This window comes from Schistocerca gregaria, chromosome X, assembly GCF_023897955.1.
Source record: "Schistocerca gregaria isolate iqSchGreg1 chromosome X, iqSchGreg1.2, whole genome shotgun sequence".
In the NCBI taxonomy this organism is placed as follows: domain Eukaryota; kingdom Metazoa; phylum Arthropoda; class Insecta; order Orthoptera; family Acrididae; genus Schistocerca; species Schistocerca gregaria.
In genome coordinates, this window is record NC_064931.1 from 47,905,207 (window position 1) to 47,920,651 (window position 15,445).

The following is a 15,445-nucleotide window of genomic DNA, read 5'->3' on the forward strand; positions in this document are numbered from 1 at the left end:
AAAACTTAAATCTGGATGACCAGATAAGAACTCTGACTCCTTGAATGTGTACTAACTTACCGCTACACCACATTGTTATTTTGTTCTCTAAGCTGTTCCACTGGTAGCTCTTCCTTTAGCATCTCCAAGCCAATAGTTTACTTTTCTCCTCTCGCAACTCTCCCCCACTGTTTTCTCCAAACATTTATTTACAAACAGATGTCAAGGGTCAACCATATATTATAGCTTTAGTTTCCTATTTCCACATGTTCACTGCCGAGTCTTATTTCTTACTGCAGTTACATAACTTCAGCCATCACACTGTTTTCACGAAGTGAGATAGGACAGTGGTTAGCACACTGGACATTTAATCAGGAGGCTATTTGACAATTTTTCCACCAGTTGTCCGTACACATTCTGCTGCCTCTTTCAACTGACATTACTTTATTTTCAATATTTAAACAATTTTATATCCACTTTGAGCATGGGATATACTCAGCAAGCTTTCTTATTCTATGGCTTTTTTCTAATAGTGTGTGCTAATATCACTCATTTCCTCAATTTTATATAAATTGCATCACAGTTAGTTACTTTTCTTAGTATCTTCCAATTTTATCAGTTTTCCTTATTATCTACTTGTGCTGTTAAATGATATCATATAACAAACTAATATTTGTAAACAGTTATCTTTACTGTGCAATCCATACACTCATTCCAGACAGTGTACTGTCAAAATCCTAAATTCTGACATGCCAGTCCTTAAGCAAATGACATACATGGTTTGATACTTCTTTCCTCTCTTAGTCAGTGAGAAACGTATTTCGTCACGAGTGTGTCTTAAGTGGCTGGAAAAGGACAATGTAGACATTAATTACCAACTGTTTCAATGAAACATTTGGTCCAAAAAATTTTCGAAATATTTTCTCAAGAATTCCGTCAGCAGATAGAAATCTTGCCCCTTTTTGTTTTAAGAGGTCAAGATAACACCAGGATGTTCTTAATATGTAATGATATGTTACACTACAAAACAAAATGGTATGAAAACTTACACAATGGCATTTACTCCGCGACAATATCGCTCCCACATCGATCTAAATCTGGGCTGTCCTCCAATGTCCCATACTTTTATCGTTACGTTTCCTTTTGTTATCTTCCTCATATTGAAACCTACCGTCGGTATCATATCTTCACTGAATTGACCGGACTGCAAACATATGAAAGAACCATCATCACACTAAAGTAAAAACCGGAGACATATGGGCAACATAAGGTACACAATAAAGCAAAACTTCGTAGTGCCAAACTTGCTGTTTGAAAGAGCAATATCAAAGACTGCACAAAAATCACTTTCACGAAATTCACTGGTAATTAACGATAGAACAAGAGTATGCCAGTCGTCCAAAAGAAATAAATCATCATCAAAATAAAGTTTTAATATATCAATATTTATGTTCTTACCGCTATGACGTTTACGAACGTAGTTTTACCAGAGTACTGCAAGCCTACTAATGTCAGTTCCATTTCTTCTTTCCAAAACAAACTTTTAAACCAATCTAGAATACGATTTATTAAAGCCAACATGTTGTCTGCCGCTCTGAAATCTACCCACAGCAGTTAAAATAAAGTGGTCCACTTGGAATATCAGAATATTGCCGAAGACACCGACAATTACAATATTTGACTTCACATCAACATCTGGCCGTCAAAAGTCCTATGACTATTCGTGTTACTGCAAGGTTCAAAATCCACACTGAATGCGCTGTCACCCAAAAATTATATAAACCCTTAGTGCGTAATAGGGCGATGACACTATTGTCATAATGATGTTCCGTTACATTTGACAGCAATGTTTATTGTACATAAAATATATTTCTAATTTTTAAGTAAATAAATTTAACTCTGGTAGGTGGTGTTATTGTTTGCTGTCTTCAAAATAGCTATAAACCTAGTTACATAATTCGTATCCCTATTTTACTGTAGCTTTTCCAGGGGAATAAAATTTATAGAACTATGAAAATATCACTTCTGTACTTTTTCCAGTACGTTTTTCTGAACTTTATTATCGATTTTTTTAACATTCGATGTCAAAGTGTTCTTTATGATATGCAGTGGTGTGTAATATCTTTGTATTTCAAAACATTGTGTTGTTTATTTTAATGAAGGATAATGAGATTTGTGACACAATGTGATTTTTTCACAGCGTGTAGCGTGCCAAGCATTATTTCAGCATGAAATCGCTAACACGCTTGGTAATATTGCTGCTAGCTGTTTGCGTCTGTTTTGTATTCGTTGGCGTGAATCTTTTGTACTTCAAACCAAAACTGTACAATGGACTTGGAAGTCAAACTAGTGCCATGAACTTAGTGTATGTGAAGCATAAGCCGTCCACACAGTTTGAAACCAGGGATGTCATCATCTCTAGAAGCACAGAAACCAAAATTGAAGCAGATGCCAGTGTTCCACATCTTTCCAGAGGTTCACTTCGCAATCGTTGGAGTAGTAGGTACGTGTATTCGTTGTTTTTTAAAGCAAAATTTGATTTATGGGTCAGTTTTAGAGAGAGGAAGGGTTATTATTTTGTGTATTTATTATAGTAAATTATTGATTTTTGTTTCCATAGAACTCAGATTCATCTGTTTGGAAGCGTCTGGAAGACATGTAATATGGAAAAACTATTTAGACTGTGAAGAAGAGAATAACATTGTTTACTGTGCGAAATATAATATAGCTGAAAGTGTTTTGGCTCTTTTAATTATATCCTCATACTTTACTTCCTCTAAATAGATTTTAGTTGTATAGACCTATGTTTCAGATTTGCAATAACCAAATTGACAAACTCAAGTGTCAGGGATGAGGGGGAAGTGATAGGAGAGAAAAAAAGAGAACACATTGAAAAATCATTCTTAAACTCTCAGATACATTTAACTTTGAGGGCTACTGGGTGCATGCTATGTGTAGTAAAGTAAGTCCCTTTTTATGACTAGATGTTATGTTACGTGGAATCTCTGCACCAAAATTTAACTGACAAGTGCCCTTTTTGTATGACGTATGTTTCTTTTCTGTTCGCCTTCCACATAAACATTTCTTATTGTTATTCAGGAAGTGTAATGGGATAAATCGACCATTGTGCTGTTCAGCTTAATTTACTCATGAACACTATTGCTCTTATAATAATTTTTGACAGTAAGATAAACACAACATTATTGAAGCTGATATTATTCTTCATTAACTACAAATGTACCTCTATACAGCCAGGCACGGTGGTCTCGCAGTTCTAGGCGCGCAGTCCGGAACCGTGCGACTGCTACGGTCGCAGGTTCGAATCCTGCCTCGGGCATGGATGTGTTTGATGTCCTTAAGTTAGTTAGGTTTAAGTAGTTCTAAGTTCTAGCGGACTGATGACCACAGCAGTTGAGTCCCTTAGTGCTCAGAGCCATTTAAACCATTTTGAACCTCTATACACTTTGTTGGATGCATTAGAGCTGCATGCCAGACTTTAACAGCCTGCACATCGAAACCTGCATTTTGCGGGTTTAGAACTACCTAGGAATATTTCATGTACCAACTCAAAATCTTCAGTAACAGATATATGGGATTGATTCTAGGTTTTTATCTCTAAATCCTATATAAGTCCACCAGAAAGAACATTAATGCCCCCTTAAAGAAGCTATGTTTAATTTGTCTTCTAAGTACTTATTTTTCTAGAGCTTCATGTGCTATTCACCTGAACTCAAGACATTGTACATATTCCTTGTGTGAAGTGAATTTTGAATATAACATGACTGTCTTCTTCCTCAGGCTGAACATGTAGACTAACACTAGACTCTATAGACCTTCATTCCTTGGCATAATATTATAGAAAGTACTTTGACATCTTGTAAATGGCACATGACTGGAGTTTGAGGTTGTCATTATAGTGATGGTCAATGTGATATTTTTTAATTTTTTTTTCCGCAATGAAGGCAGTAGGGCTGTTAATAAAAGTGCTCTTTATAATGGATATTCAAAATGTAGAAGAGCCACAGGTTGCAAGAAAAATGCTACAAAACTTGCAAACTGTAACGTTTAGTGTTCCACCTGTCATTAACAATAGGGTCCAGTACTATCATCTTCTCCCTTTAGTACAACACGTTATTAAACACACATAACCATCACCTTTGTAACAAAGTTACTGTCATCGGTATGTTAACAGATTGCAATCATCATAATCAGCAGCACATAACAATTTTACAGCCACTGCAGTATAAAGGTTTCCTCTAGACTTGACCATGCATTACATTTTTAAGATATCCACACCCATGTTGCTCTTCTGTGTTTTATAACTTCCCACTCTGTTGCATCATCATCATCATCTCAGTCTTTTCTCATCTCTTGGTTATTTAGCAAAATGTTTCCTTGATCCTTCTACAATCTGTTCACTTGGCTAGAGTCCCCTCTCACCACCATTTTGTTTTTAAGATCATAATTACGTATTCCACCCAGGCCTATTACCTGATCCATTTGTTTGCTTTTCTGTCTCTCCTAGTAATTTTCCACATGCATTTCTCCATTGCTCACTGAGCAACCAACTTCGAATCGGCTTCACATTAAAAGTTTATTTCTCACTGCCACAAGATGCAAGAGGTAATACACACTGATTGCATGCAGTTCAGAAGCTTCTTAATCCAGAAAACTCTATTTATTGATTGTGTGAACCATGACATTATGTTACAGAAATTACAATTCTGTGGTATAAATGGAATAGCATATGAGTGGTTTAAGTAATACCTACAGAAAAGGAAACAAAGTTTCATTATATGGGTCAAGTGGTTTAAATAAATTTGCCACTTCATCTAACTGATATGAAATTGCATTAGGTGTTCCACAGGGTTTAATCATGGGGGTCCCCTTCTGTTCTTGATGTATATGAACGACCTTTCTTCTTATCTGAAACAAGAAGCTGAACTGACACTGTTTGCTGATGATAGAAGCATCATTTTTAATCCAATTAAAAAAACTCCAATTGAAAATGACACAAATAAGGTCTTTGGAAAAGTTATTGGTCTTCTGCAAATGGGCTTGCTTTAAACTTTGAAAAAGCAATGTACATCCAGTTTTCTGCTGCAAAAAGTACAGGTCCTTCAATAAGTATAACACATCAACAGAAGTCAGTAGAGAGGGTGTACATACAGATGAGAATCTTAAGTGGAAATTTTATATTTTGGATCTTCTAAAGCAACTAAGTTCAGCAACTTTTGTAATCAGAATAATTGCCAATTTTGAGGATGTAGGAATTAGTAAGCTAACATACTTTGCATACTTTCACTCTCTAATGTCATACGGTATATTTTTGGGTAATTCAACACTTAGACAAAAAGTATTCACTCCTCAAAAGAAAGTGGTTAGAATAATGTGTGGGGTTCATAGTCGCACGTCTTGTAGCATCTTAAAAAGATTGGTAATTCTTACAACAGCCTTACAGTACATTTACTCACTAATGAAATTTGTTCCCACAACATGGACCAGTTTAAAAACAACTGTGACATTCATGATTATAAGACCAGAAGAAAGACTGACTTACACTATCAGTTACTCAACCTATCTTTGGCACAGAATGGGGTAAAATAAAAAATATTTGACAAATTACCAGATGGAATAAAATGTCTGACAGACAGCAGTAATAGATTCAAAACTAAATTGAAATCATATTTTTAAAAAAATCTTGTTTCACATGTGCATTTCTTGTGCACTTTACACGTTCCACATAACAGCGGCTACTATACCGTGTGATTGATCAGTGGAACATGCAACTGATTAACTCAGCCATTTTTTACTCACCTGTTTTACAGTCCAGTCAGTTATTGTCTTCATTGTTAATTTGTCCTATTTTCTTGTCTGTATTTTGGGTAAACATTATTTTAGTTATATTCTCATTGATTTTCAGGTTCACTCCCAAACATCCTCTACTCAACTCTTCCATTAGTTTTTGAAATTACCACATTAGATGCAAATAATACAGTGCCATCGGCAACATTTAGGTGATTCATGTGTTTTTCCCATTTAAGAAGTGAATCAGAGTAACATAATAGTAATTATTTATTCTGATTTTATATGCAAAGTAAAATGTTTAATTTATTTAAAAATGGCAGTTTGAAATGGAAATAAGAAAACAGAAAATTATGTCTAAAATTCATTTTATTGTTTCCCAGTAGAGTTCCTGTTTACCCAGTAAATCTTTATCAATGTCATGGTTCCATTTTTAGTCATAACCCTGTTGTAGCAAATAATGAGGGCAGTCAGTTGAACTAGCTTTGTAGTTAAAAAAAAATTGTCTGTACATCTGATTCCCCCACTCCCCTCATTTTAAAGGCTTTAATTGCAGATATGTATACATTTTGACCTAATCATGTTTATAGTCTTATTTTTGTACTTTCATTTTCAGAAATTTGGGAAGTATCCTTTTCTGATTTGATTTGATTTATTCATTCTGGAATCATCATCCAGTGATGAAGACTTTGTCATCATAATGCAGTGAAAATAAAGTGTTCAAAATATATGAGTACATAGAGTATGTAGGTATATTTTTGCGAAGATAAGCTCAGTGGCCGCCCATGGCCTTGCTGAAGGAACCATTACAGCATTTGTGTCAAATGATTTAGGAAGACCTGAATCTGCATGGTTGGACAATGCAAAGTCTACCCTCCTGAAAATTAGATCAGTGTATTGACAAATGCACTGCCTCATTAAGTTGGTCTCCATTGTACAATGTCGTTTTACACACTGTTTGTCCCATACAACTTAAGAGAGACAGTTTTTCATTGCAGTAAGAACACTTGCTGGTGACTCCTGGACCATGAACCTGCTACTAGGTTCCTTGCACTAACTCCAGTCTGTTTGGAAACACTGACTCCAGGTTGATAAACAATGAACTATATCCCCTGCACATTTTCATTTCCTACTCTCAGTCCACCTGAAAAACTGAGTTAGCATCCCACCTATGATGAATGAGACATTGAACTCAGGATAATGACAAGATGTGATGATCATGCATGTCAGATCTTAAACCATGATTTTTCTGTAAAAGCCTCTCATTGTGGTGAAGTATAGTAATGTGTAGCTGTCTCCTTTCATTATTAACTGTTGTTTAAATCCTTCCTGGTAATGTGTAACATGCATTAGTTATGAAGTATGTTTTAGCTGTGTTTTTAAAAACAAATTTGTTTTAGTAATCCTTAATCTCCTTGGGCAGTTTATTGCACAGTTTTACTCTCTATTAGTAAATGGTGGTGTTGCATTTTTTCCACTTGGTGAATGAAAGTTCAAACTGGCCCATTTTCCGTGATTATACATGAAACTGTTAGTGAAATATTTAGTGATATCTTCAGTGATATGTACAACAGATTAGTCAATATATTCACTTGATGCAGTAAGGATACCCTGTTTTTTAAGTAGGCCCTAGTTCTTTACACTGAGCCTAACTACGACTTCTATTTATTATTCTTACAGCCCTTCTTCACAGTTCGAAGATTGTGTCCATGTTTTGTGCCTTTGATCACCAAAAAATAATCCTAGAGCTAAGAATTGTGTTATCATGGGAATAGCATGCACCACAAGGCATTGGCTGTTACAAACTGATATACAACCCTAACATTATATTTTCCAGTATTTGTGTGTTCATTAGATGTTAGTTGACAGTGTTAATGACTTGCCACTCTGTCCTCATGAAGATGCAGAGCTAGTTGTTTATGCTGATGATATAAGTACAGTAATCACACCCAACAAACAAGAATTAGCTGAGGACATTATAAATAATGGCTTTCAGCAAATTATTGAATAGTTCTCTGCAAATGGACTCTCACCAAATTTTGAGAAAACACAGGATATGCAGTTCTGTACAATAAATGGCAGAACACCATTGCTAAATATAGACTTCAAACAGAAGTCTGTTTGCTGAGGTAGGACATTCAAAGTTTCTGAGTGTGTGCATTGATGAGAAATTGAATAGGAAGAAACACATTTGTGATCTGCTAAAATAATTAGGTTCAGCTACACGTGCTATTAGGGTTATTGTAAATATTGGTGATAAATATATCAGTAAATTAGCCTACTGTGCATGTTTTCATTCACTGCTGTCATATGGCATCAGTTTTGGGGTAATTCATCAATAAGAGAAAAGTATCCAGAATGAGATTTTCAATCTGCAGAGGAGTGTGCGCTGATATGAAACTTCCTGGCAGATTAAAACTTTCTTTCAGGAGTGCTAGTTCTGCAAGGTTCGCAGGAGAGCTTCTGTAAAGTTTGGAAGGTAGGAGATGAGGTACTGGCAGGAGTGAAGCTGTGAGGACGGGGCGTGAGTCGTGCTTTGGTAGCTCAGTTGATAGAACACTTGCCCGTGAAAGGCAAAGGTCCCGAGTTCTAGTCTCGGTCCGGCACACAGTTATAATCTGCCAGGAAGTTTCAAGAGAAAAGTATTCATTGCACAAAAGCATGTAATCTGAATAATAGGTGGAGCCCACCTATGATCACCTTTATTTAAGGAACTCAGGATATTTACAGTACCTGTGCAATACATATTCACCAATGAAATTTGTTATTAATGACCCATCCCAGTTCAAAAATAATAGCAAAGTGCATAGCTGCAACACTAGAAGGAAAGGATCATCTTCTGGGTTAAATTGGACATTGGCACAGAAAGGACTGACTTACGCTGCCACAAAAAAGTTTGTTCATTTGCTAAATAGCATTAAAAGTCTGATAGGTAACCAACCAATGTTTAAAAACAAATTAAAAGAATTTCTGAATGACAGCTCCTTCTGCTCAATGAATGAGTTTTTAAGAGATGAATGTTCCACATCATTACGAAATGTCGTATTCATGATCTATGGATCAAGTATTAATGTAATGTACCTAAAAACTTTGTGTTCATTACACAGTCTATAAATTTATCATCAGTGATTAGTGTGACAGAGCTGTTTGCCCTCTTTTTGCTGAAATGCACACTGTTTTCGTTAAGTTCCATGTTAATTCATTATATATTGCCCAGTCGTAAACATGCTTGAGGATTTGATTTGCTTTCGCTAATAGGAGTCTGGTGTTCTATCACTGACTATGATGTTGCTTTCATCAGCAGAGAGAGAGAGATTTTTCTCAATGCCTTATGCTGTCTGGAAAACCATTGTTATGTGGTAAAAACAAAATCGGATCCAACACTCTTCCCTGAGTGATGCCTGTGTTTATGTAAATATTTTCTGACAACTGTTTTACAAAATTTTTGTCAGCAGCAGACATGTGAACTGTCTCTACCTTTTGCACCCTGTTTTCCATGTGAAACTGGAACCACTCGTTTATTATTCTACTTACAAGTAGTGCTTCTAGCTTGTTTAGTGATATTTTATGGCCTACCAAGTCAAAAGTGTTGGTCAAGTCTCAGAATATACCCGTAACACACTCATCCTTGTCAAGAGCTTGAAGTACTTTTGTGAAGACTGTAATGTCTAACATTGTACTTCTCCTGCATCAGAAACCAAACTGCACTTCATTAGAAAAGGCTGTATCTTCCATTGTAATTTGCCAGGGATTTCCTTGACACTCCTGTGCTATCTAAACAAATTCTTGACAAACAGCACAGCTATTCTCTGAATAGCTATTGTTCCACTTATTGAATCCCTTAAGAACTCTAGACTGATTTGAATTTCAAAAATATAGTCTCAAGAATTCATTCATCAGATAGAAGTCTTTGAAATGGTCAAGGTAATGCACCAGGATGTGCTGTTAATAATGTTTTCATTTCCAGTAAGTTTGAGCAGTGAGTATGCCATCTTCAAACCCACACAACAGGTGTAACATTTTGGAAGAAAATGATGATGATCATGGTCTGAATATCTTATCTTCTCTTGATAGAAGATTATTTTATTTGTCATTGGGAGTTTTGCAGACTTTTAACAGTGTCTCTGCCTTACTTTGGTTTGTCAACACTATCATCTTTACAGCTGCCAGTGTTGACATCAGAGGAATGTGAAACACATTAAACTTTTTTTTTGTTTTGTTTGACAATATAACTAAAACTAACTGCTATGTATGCAGGCCTTAGCTCAGTGTGAATGCTATCGAGCACCAATAGTCAAAATGCACGTTCTCACTTTAGTTGGTGTAAGGTGAGAGTAGAGAAAAAGTGAGAGTTCCAGTGCAATTTGATTTAATATCCCCTTTGCCAACTTTCACCCTTAAGGAAGGGAAATCCCCTCCCCCTTCTCTTTATGCCAGTTGTCAGACAATTGTCCGTTTGTTTGAGGCAGAATGACAGCCACGTCTCCAATCAGGGGCTATTGTCCTCCCCGTCTAGGTCACTGGGGTAGTGATGTTAGTTGTAAACAATTACAGCACTTTATAAAACATTTAGAGTCGAAATGTCAGGCCTTCCCTCATACTCTGCAATCGCACACAGAGTTGCATTTTGAGATCACAACACTGGCTGCACAGATGCCCACAAGCCCGTGCATACAACTGAAGCTGTTGATCATGTGTAGTAGAATAGGAATGTTTTATTATTTTTATAATTAATCTTATTATTATTTGCTTACAGTTGGGAAGCATAAACAGACCACAGTGTCCGTGCATGAGCTGTCGCGAGATTGCGTTGCACTCGTAGTACAGCTGCCACTGGCTGAGGCTGACACCACACTGCCCAGTCTCTGTGCTCCCACCACAAGGGCCATGGCCATACATGCTGGCAATTGTGTGTGTGTGTGTGTGTGTGTGTGTGTGTGTGTGTGTGTGTGTGTGTGTGTGTGTGTGTGTGTGTGTGTGTGTGTGTGTGTGTGCGTGCGTGCGTGCGCGCGCGCGCGCTACCCTGCAACAACTGTGGCTCTAAAGCACAGCAAATTGTCACTTCAAGTAGTTGTCAGTCCTCAGGGGACCGTATCCAGTACAAGCAATTGTTGTCGCTTCAGCTGTGTAGATGTTATTATAAACAATAGTGAGCCTTGTCACGCCAACCACTAACAGTCATGCATCTGTCTTCTGCCTCTGTATTGTAGACATTTAGAGTCACACCAGGCCTGCTCCTCGGCTGCTTTTATCATTGACTGTGCTAGGTGCTACACTCACTCACTATCTGACAGCACCTACCATAGCTCCTACCACTAAGCTGCTTCCTTACATATTATTACAGTGAAACAATGGATGAGTAAGGCTGTATAGGTTCTACTAATGGTGTTGTGGCCAAACACTACATTCAATCAGTGAGGCTCGGCCTCAATCATTGTCATGTATAATTGTATTAAAATTCATATTTTTTCAACACATCTGATCTGCAGCACATATTAAACAATTAGGTCTTACAATTTAATAGTAAAACACAAGGAATATGGTGGAGATGGAGTGCATTACAATGTTAATGCATTGTCAGTGAGTGTATTGACTTTAACTGTCTTAAATATGGTTATGCCTACGGATTCTTACAAATTTTGCTCCGTGGCTACCTATAAATGGAGTACTCCAGTGTATGGCCACTTTCCATTGCTATTTGTTGTAAATGCTGACATCTTTTATTCCCCAGTCACATCTAGATTTTCAGATATAGGCCTACCGGGTTTAAAGTGATTTCTAAGTCTTGCTTGCACATCTACAATCTCCTCCCCTACACCCTCCCACCCCCATTCCCTGTAGCAGTTTGTTTGTGCTCCTTTGTAGTGACTCTTTTTTTCTTCCATATACTCTACTTTTCATTTTCTGCCTTCGGTCTTGTCCATATCCAGTTTTCTTTTTCATAATACTGTTGTGCAAACCATTCTTATTTCAGTAATATCTGTATTTGGCGGTATTTCGGAGAACAATGTCCTGGATCGAGAAAAATGTTTCTCCAGCTTTAATATAACACTTGGGTATAATATTAACACATATTTCTTGGAGTCTATGTTAACAATTTCCACATAGTTTACAAGCAAATACACAAAACTAGAGGCAGACAGGCTTTCCTGAGTTGGGATTCTCTGGAAGGTTTAACTGTATACCAGCCAACTTTCATGTTTTATTACTTCCCCATTACACTAATTGTAGAACACTGTTATACACAACACATCAGTTGTTGTGTAACTATCTGATAATTTACACTACATAGAGGATGTTACTACAGTCATTAGAGTAAAAATCCAATGGAATTTGTAGAAAGTCTTGTCTAATGACGAGTGTAAATGTGTTGCTTATTTTTTCACTTCATCGTACTGCATACATAGATTTACTTCTCTCAGAGCCCATTTATCGTATATTCTGTCATCCCTAAGGGGATCTTTTAATACACTTTCAAACATCATACTTCTGCGGTGGTAGGGGGAGTCTATGAGACACTTGGGTGTTAGTAGGATAGGATTTCCAATAGGGTTTCAAATAGATGTTCGATATTCTTAAAAATCGGCTATTTTGATATCCTCCTATCCTGTAGGGATCTGTACAGTGCAGCAGTACCCAGATGACTGGCTCGCATAGTAGATGTAGACTCTTCAGTAGGTTTGCTACCTCTTCTAAGTGTTCTGGGAATAAATTGCACAAAACACACAGTCTTTTGACATTGGTGTCTTGGTATAGCCGATCATAGTGTGTTGAAAATGCAAATTATGGGTCATCGTATCCATCTAGCCAGTCGCTAGAGGATGTGTTGCGCTAAATAAAGTGGCAACTTTGCACTCAAAATTGTTTGCTGAGGTAGTGTGCTGTGATATCTAACTGTTCAGCATTTTCTGCACGTAAGGTTTGTTGAAGGAGGGGAAAAAAGAAAGATGAATTTTAAGAAAATAACACATGACAGCGATAGAAGTGATAACCACATTAGTTGAGTGCAGTACAATGGAATTGACAGAGTCAGCATTACACACTCGTCATTTCATTTTAATAATATGTAAGGTAGAAATTATACAACCCTTAGCTGCAGGAGTTGTCAGATTGTTTAGTGCATGTGGCCGCTGCAAGATGAAGTGCTACCCTGCGGCGCAGTGATTGATAGGCGGTAACCCCGTACCATGGCACTGCCAGAGATCGTGTTACCAAATTATATAGTGCTGTGGATCAATGCAATGCACGAGACACAGGCCTGACATTCACAGAGGCATAATAAAAACAATCGATATGCGACTGCTGGCTGTCAGTGTGGACTCGCATTCGGGAGAGCAACGGTTCAAAGCCATGTCTGGCCATCCAGATTCAGATTTTCTGTGATTTCCGTAAAAACACTTACGGCAAATGTCGAGATGGTTCCTTTGAAAATGCACGGCCGCTTTCCCCCTCTGTGCTTCCCTAATCCAAGCTTCTGTTCCATCTCTAATGATCTTGATTTCAACGAGACATTAAACACAAATCTCCTCCTCCTCCTCCTCCTCCTCCTCCTCCTCCTCCTCCTCAATCACCATCCCCCCTGTGGGTCCGGGGGTTAGAATAGGCCTGAGGTTTTCCAGCCTGTCGTAAGAAGCAACTAAAAGGAGTCCCACACGTTTTGGCCTTAATGTGACCTCCATCTTTCTAAATTTTCCCGAAGAGCGAGCCAATTGGGGAAGGGCGCCTTACATGGTGCATCTTGTCCATCCTGCATTGAGATCTTTAGCCAATTTCTCATTGTCGCATTGCAATCCTGCTCATTCTCCATCTCTTGGGCAAGGACACCTTCCTGGGTGCGTTTTCCACCATGCTCTATGCAGTGTCGCACCTCATATCCAGCACGGTGGCCAGTCCATAGTGGTGGGGCTGCCGTGTACCCTGTTGGTTGTAGCTCCCTGACAACACAGGGATCGCTCTGCTGATGCCTGTGCCGTTAACTCCTCACGTATGCCATGGAGTAGATGCCCATCTCCCTGGGGCATCAGTACTCCTTGCAATGGCCATCCTGCCAGGTGGCCCTTACTGAGACTGGGTGGCACCTGTGGGGAGGGCCCCTGTCCGGAGAGGGTGGCATCAGGGCGGATGACATGCCATGAATTGTAGTACATAATCTCTTGTTGGTGGTCCACTGCTAACAGTCTCTAAGCCGCCAAAGTCTAACTTCAGTGCTAAGAAATATGACACCAAATCATTTCCCTTCCTGGCCAGACCATAGGAAGACTGCCAGGCTGAGGATGCCAGTGAAGCTTATTTGCCCTGGGTTGATGGGGAATCTTTCATGTCCATGAACTCTCATTTTTTTGTGGAGGGTTTGGAGGACAAGTTTGGGGAGGTGGAGGGCTTGTCCAAAATGCACTCTGGGTCAGTCTTAAAAACAAAAAAACACCATCGCTTGTGACAAGTTGGAGGATGTTTGTTACCATCATGCCCCATAAGGGCTTAAATATGGTCCAGGGTATTATATTCCACAGGGACTTTCTTTTGCAGTCTGATGATAAGTTGTGCGCCAATTTAGAGTGGCAAGGTGTTCATTTCGTCCAGCATATCCATCAGGGTCTGAGGGATAATCAGGCTGCAACCAGTGCCTACAAATTGGCCTTCAAGGGTGACACATTGCCCGAGAAGATTGGTCTACTGCTGGAAGTTTGGCCATATGCCTTCCTGCTGTACTCCCAGCATCACATGTCAAGATTGTGGTCGTCCATCACATCCCAATACTCCATGCACCCCGTCCCCTCCCCGCCACGTGCCATCTGTGTCAATTGCGGAGAGTATCATTCACCTTACTCAGCAGACTGCAGGATTTTACAGAAAGAGAGGAAAATAATGGAATATAAAACCCTGTACCAACTGACCTACACTGAGGCTAAGAGAGAATTTGAATGCCTGCATCCTTTACATATGACATTGTCTTACACCGCCCCTACAACAGTTATGGCACCAACAGCTCCACAATCCCAAGTCACCTCTCGGAGCTGGAAGACTATACCTGCCCACTTGATAGTGGGGGGCATTTCACTCCCTGTTGCTCCTGCACCACCTACATCTCTCATCTGACTACAAGCGACGTACCCCCGTCATCTTCAACCAAATCTGGGGCGATGGCGTCTTTCCATCGCAATGGCTGGAGAGCACCACCGTTCGAGTGTTCAAACCTGCTAAAAACCCACTAGATGTGGATAACTATCGGCCCATCAGCCTCACCAATGTTCTTTGTAAGCTGCTGGAACGTATGGTATGTCGGCGGTTGGGTTGGGTCATGGAGTCACGTGGCCTGCTGGCTCCATCTCAGGGCAGCTTCCGCCAGGGTTGCTCTACCACTGACAATCTTGTGTCCCTCGAGTCTGCCATCTGAACAGCCTTTGCCAGACGGCAACACCTGTTTGCCGTTTATTTTTACTTACGTAAAGCATACGACATGACCTGGTGACATATCCTTGCCACATTGTATGAGTGGGGTCTCCGGGGCCCACTCCCGATTTTTATCTAAAACTCACTGTCGCTCCGTAGTTTCCATGTAAAAGTTGGGGCCTCCCATAGTTCCATCCATATCCAGGACAATTGGGTCCTACAGGGCTCTGTATTAAGTGTGTCTCTATTTTTAGTGGCTATTAACGGTCTA

The 15,445-nt window shown here is 39.0% G+C and overlaps 2 protein-coding genes across 2 annotated transcripts in view; one reads left to right on the forward strand and one right to left on the reverse strand.

Annotated features, from left to right (window-relative positions):
* Positions 1-1,835, reverse strand: part of LOC126299486 (ADP-ribosylation factor-like protein 8B-A) — a 51,507-nt gene extending 49,672 nt beyond the window's left edge. The window contains exons 1-2 of the mRNA XM_049991425.1: positions 1,438-1,835; positions 1,029-1,183 (exon numbers count right to left, since the gene is read on the reverse strand). Of these exons, the coding sequence (XP_049847382.1) occupies positions 1,029-1,183; positions 1,438-1,560 (278 nt within the window). The 5' untranslated portion in view covers positions 1,561-1,835. The remainder of the gene's footprint in view (positions 1-1,028; positions 1,184-1,437) is intronic.
* Positions 1,836-2,096: 261 nt separating this feature from the next.
* The window catches only part of LOC126299488 (glucoside xylosyltransferase 1), a 153,356-nt gene continuing 140,007 nt past the window's right edge, over positions 2,097-15,445 (forward strand). Inside the window, exon 1 of the mRNA XM_049991426.1 lies at positions 2,097-2,482. Within this exon, the coding sequence (XP_049847383.1) occupies positions 2,208-2,482 (275 nt within the window). The 5' untranslated portion in view covers positions 2,097-2,207. The remainder of the gene's footprint in view (positions 2,483-15,445) is intronic.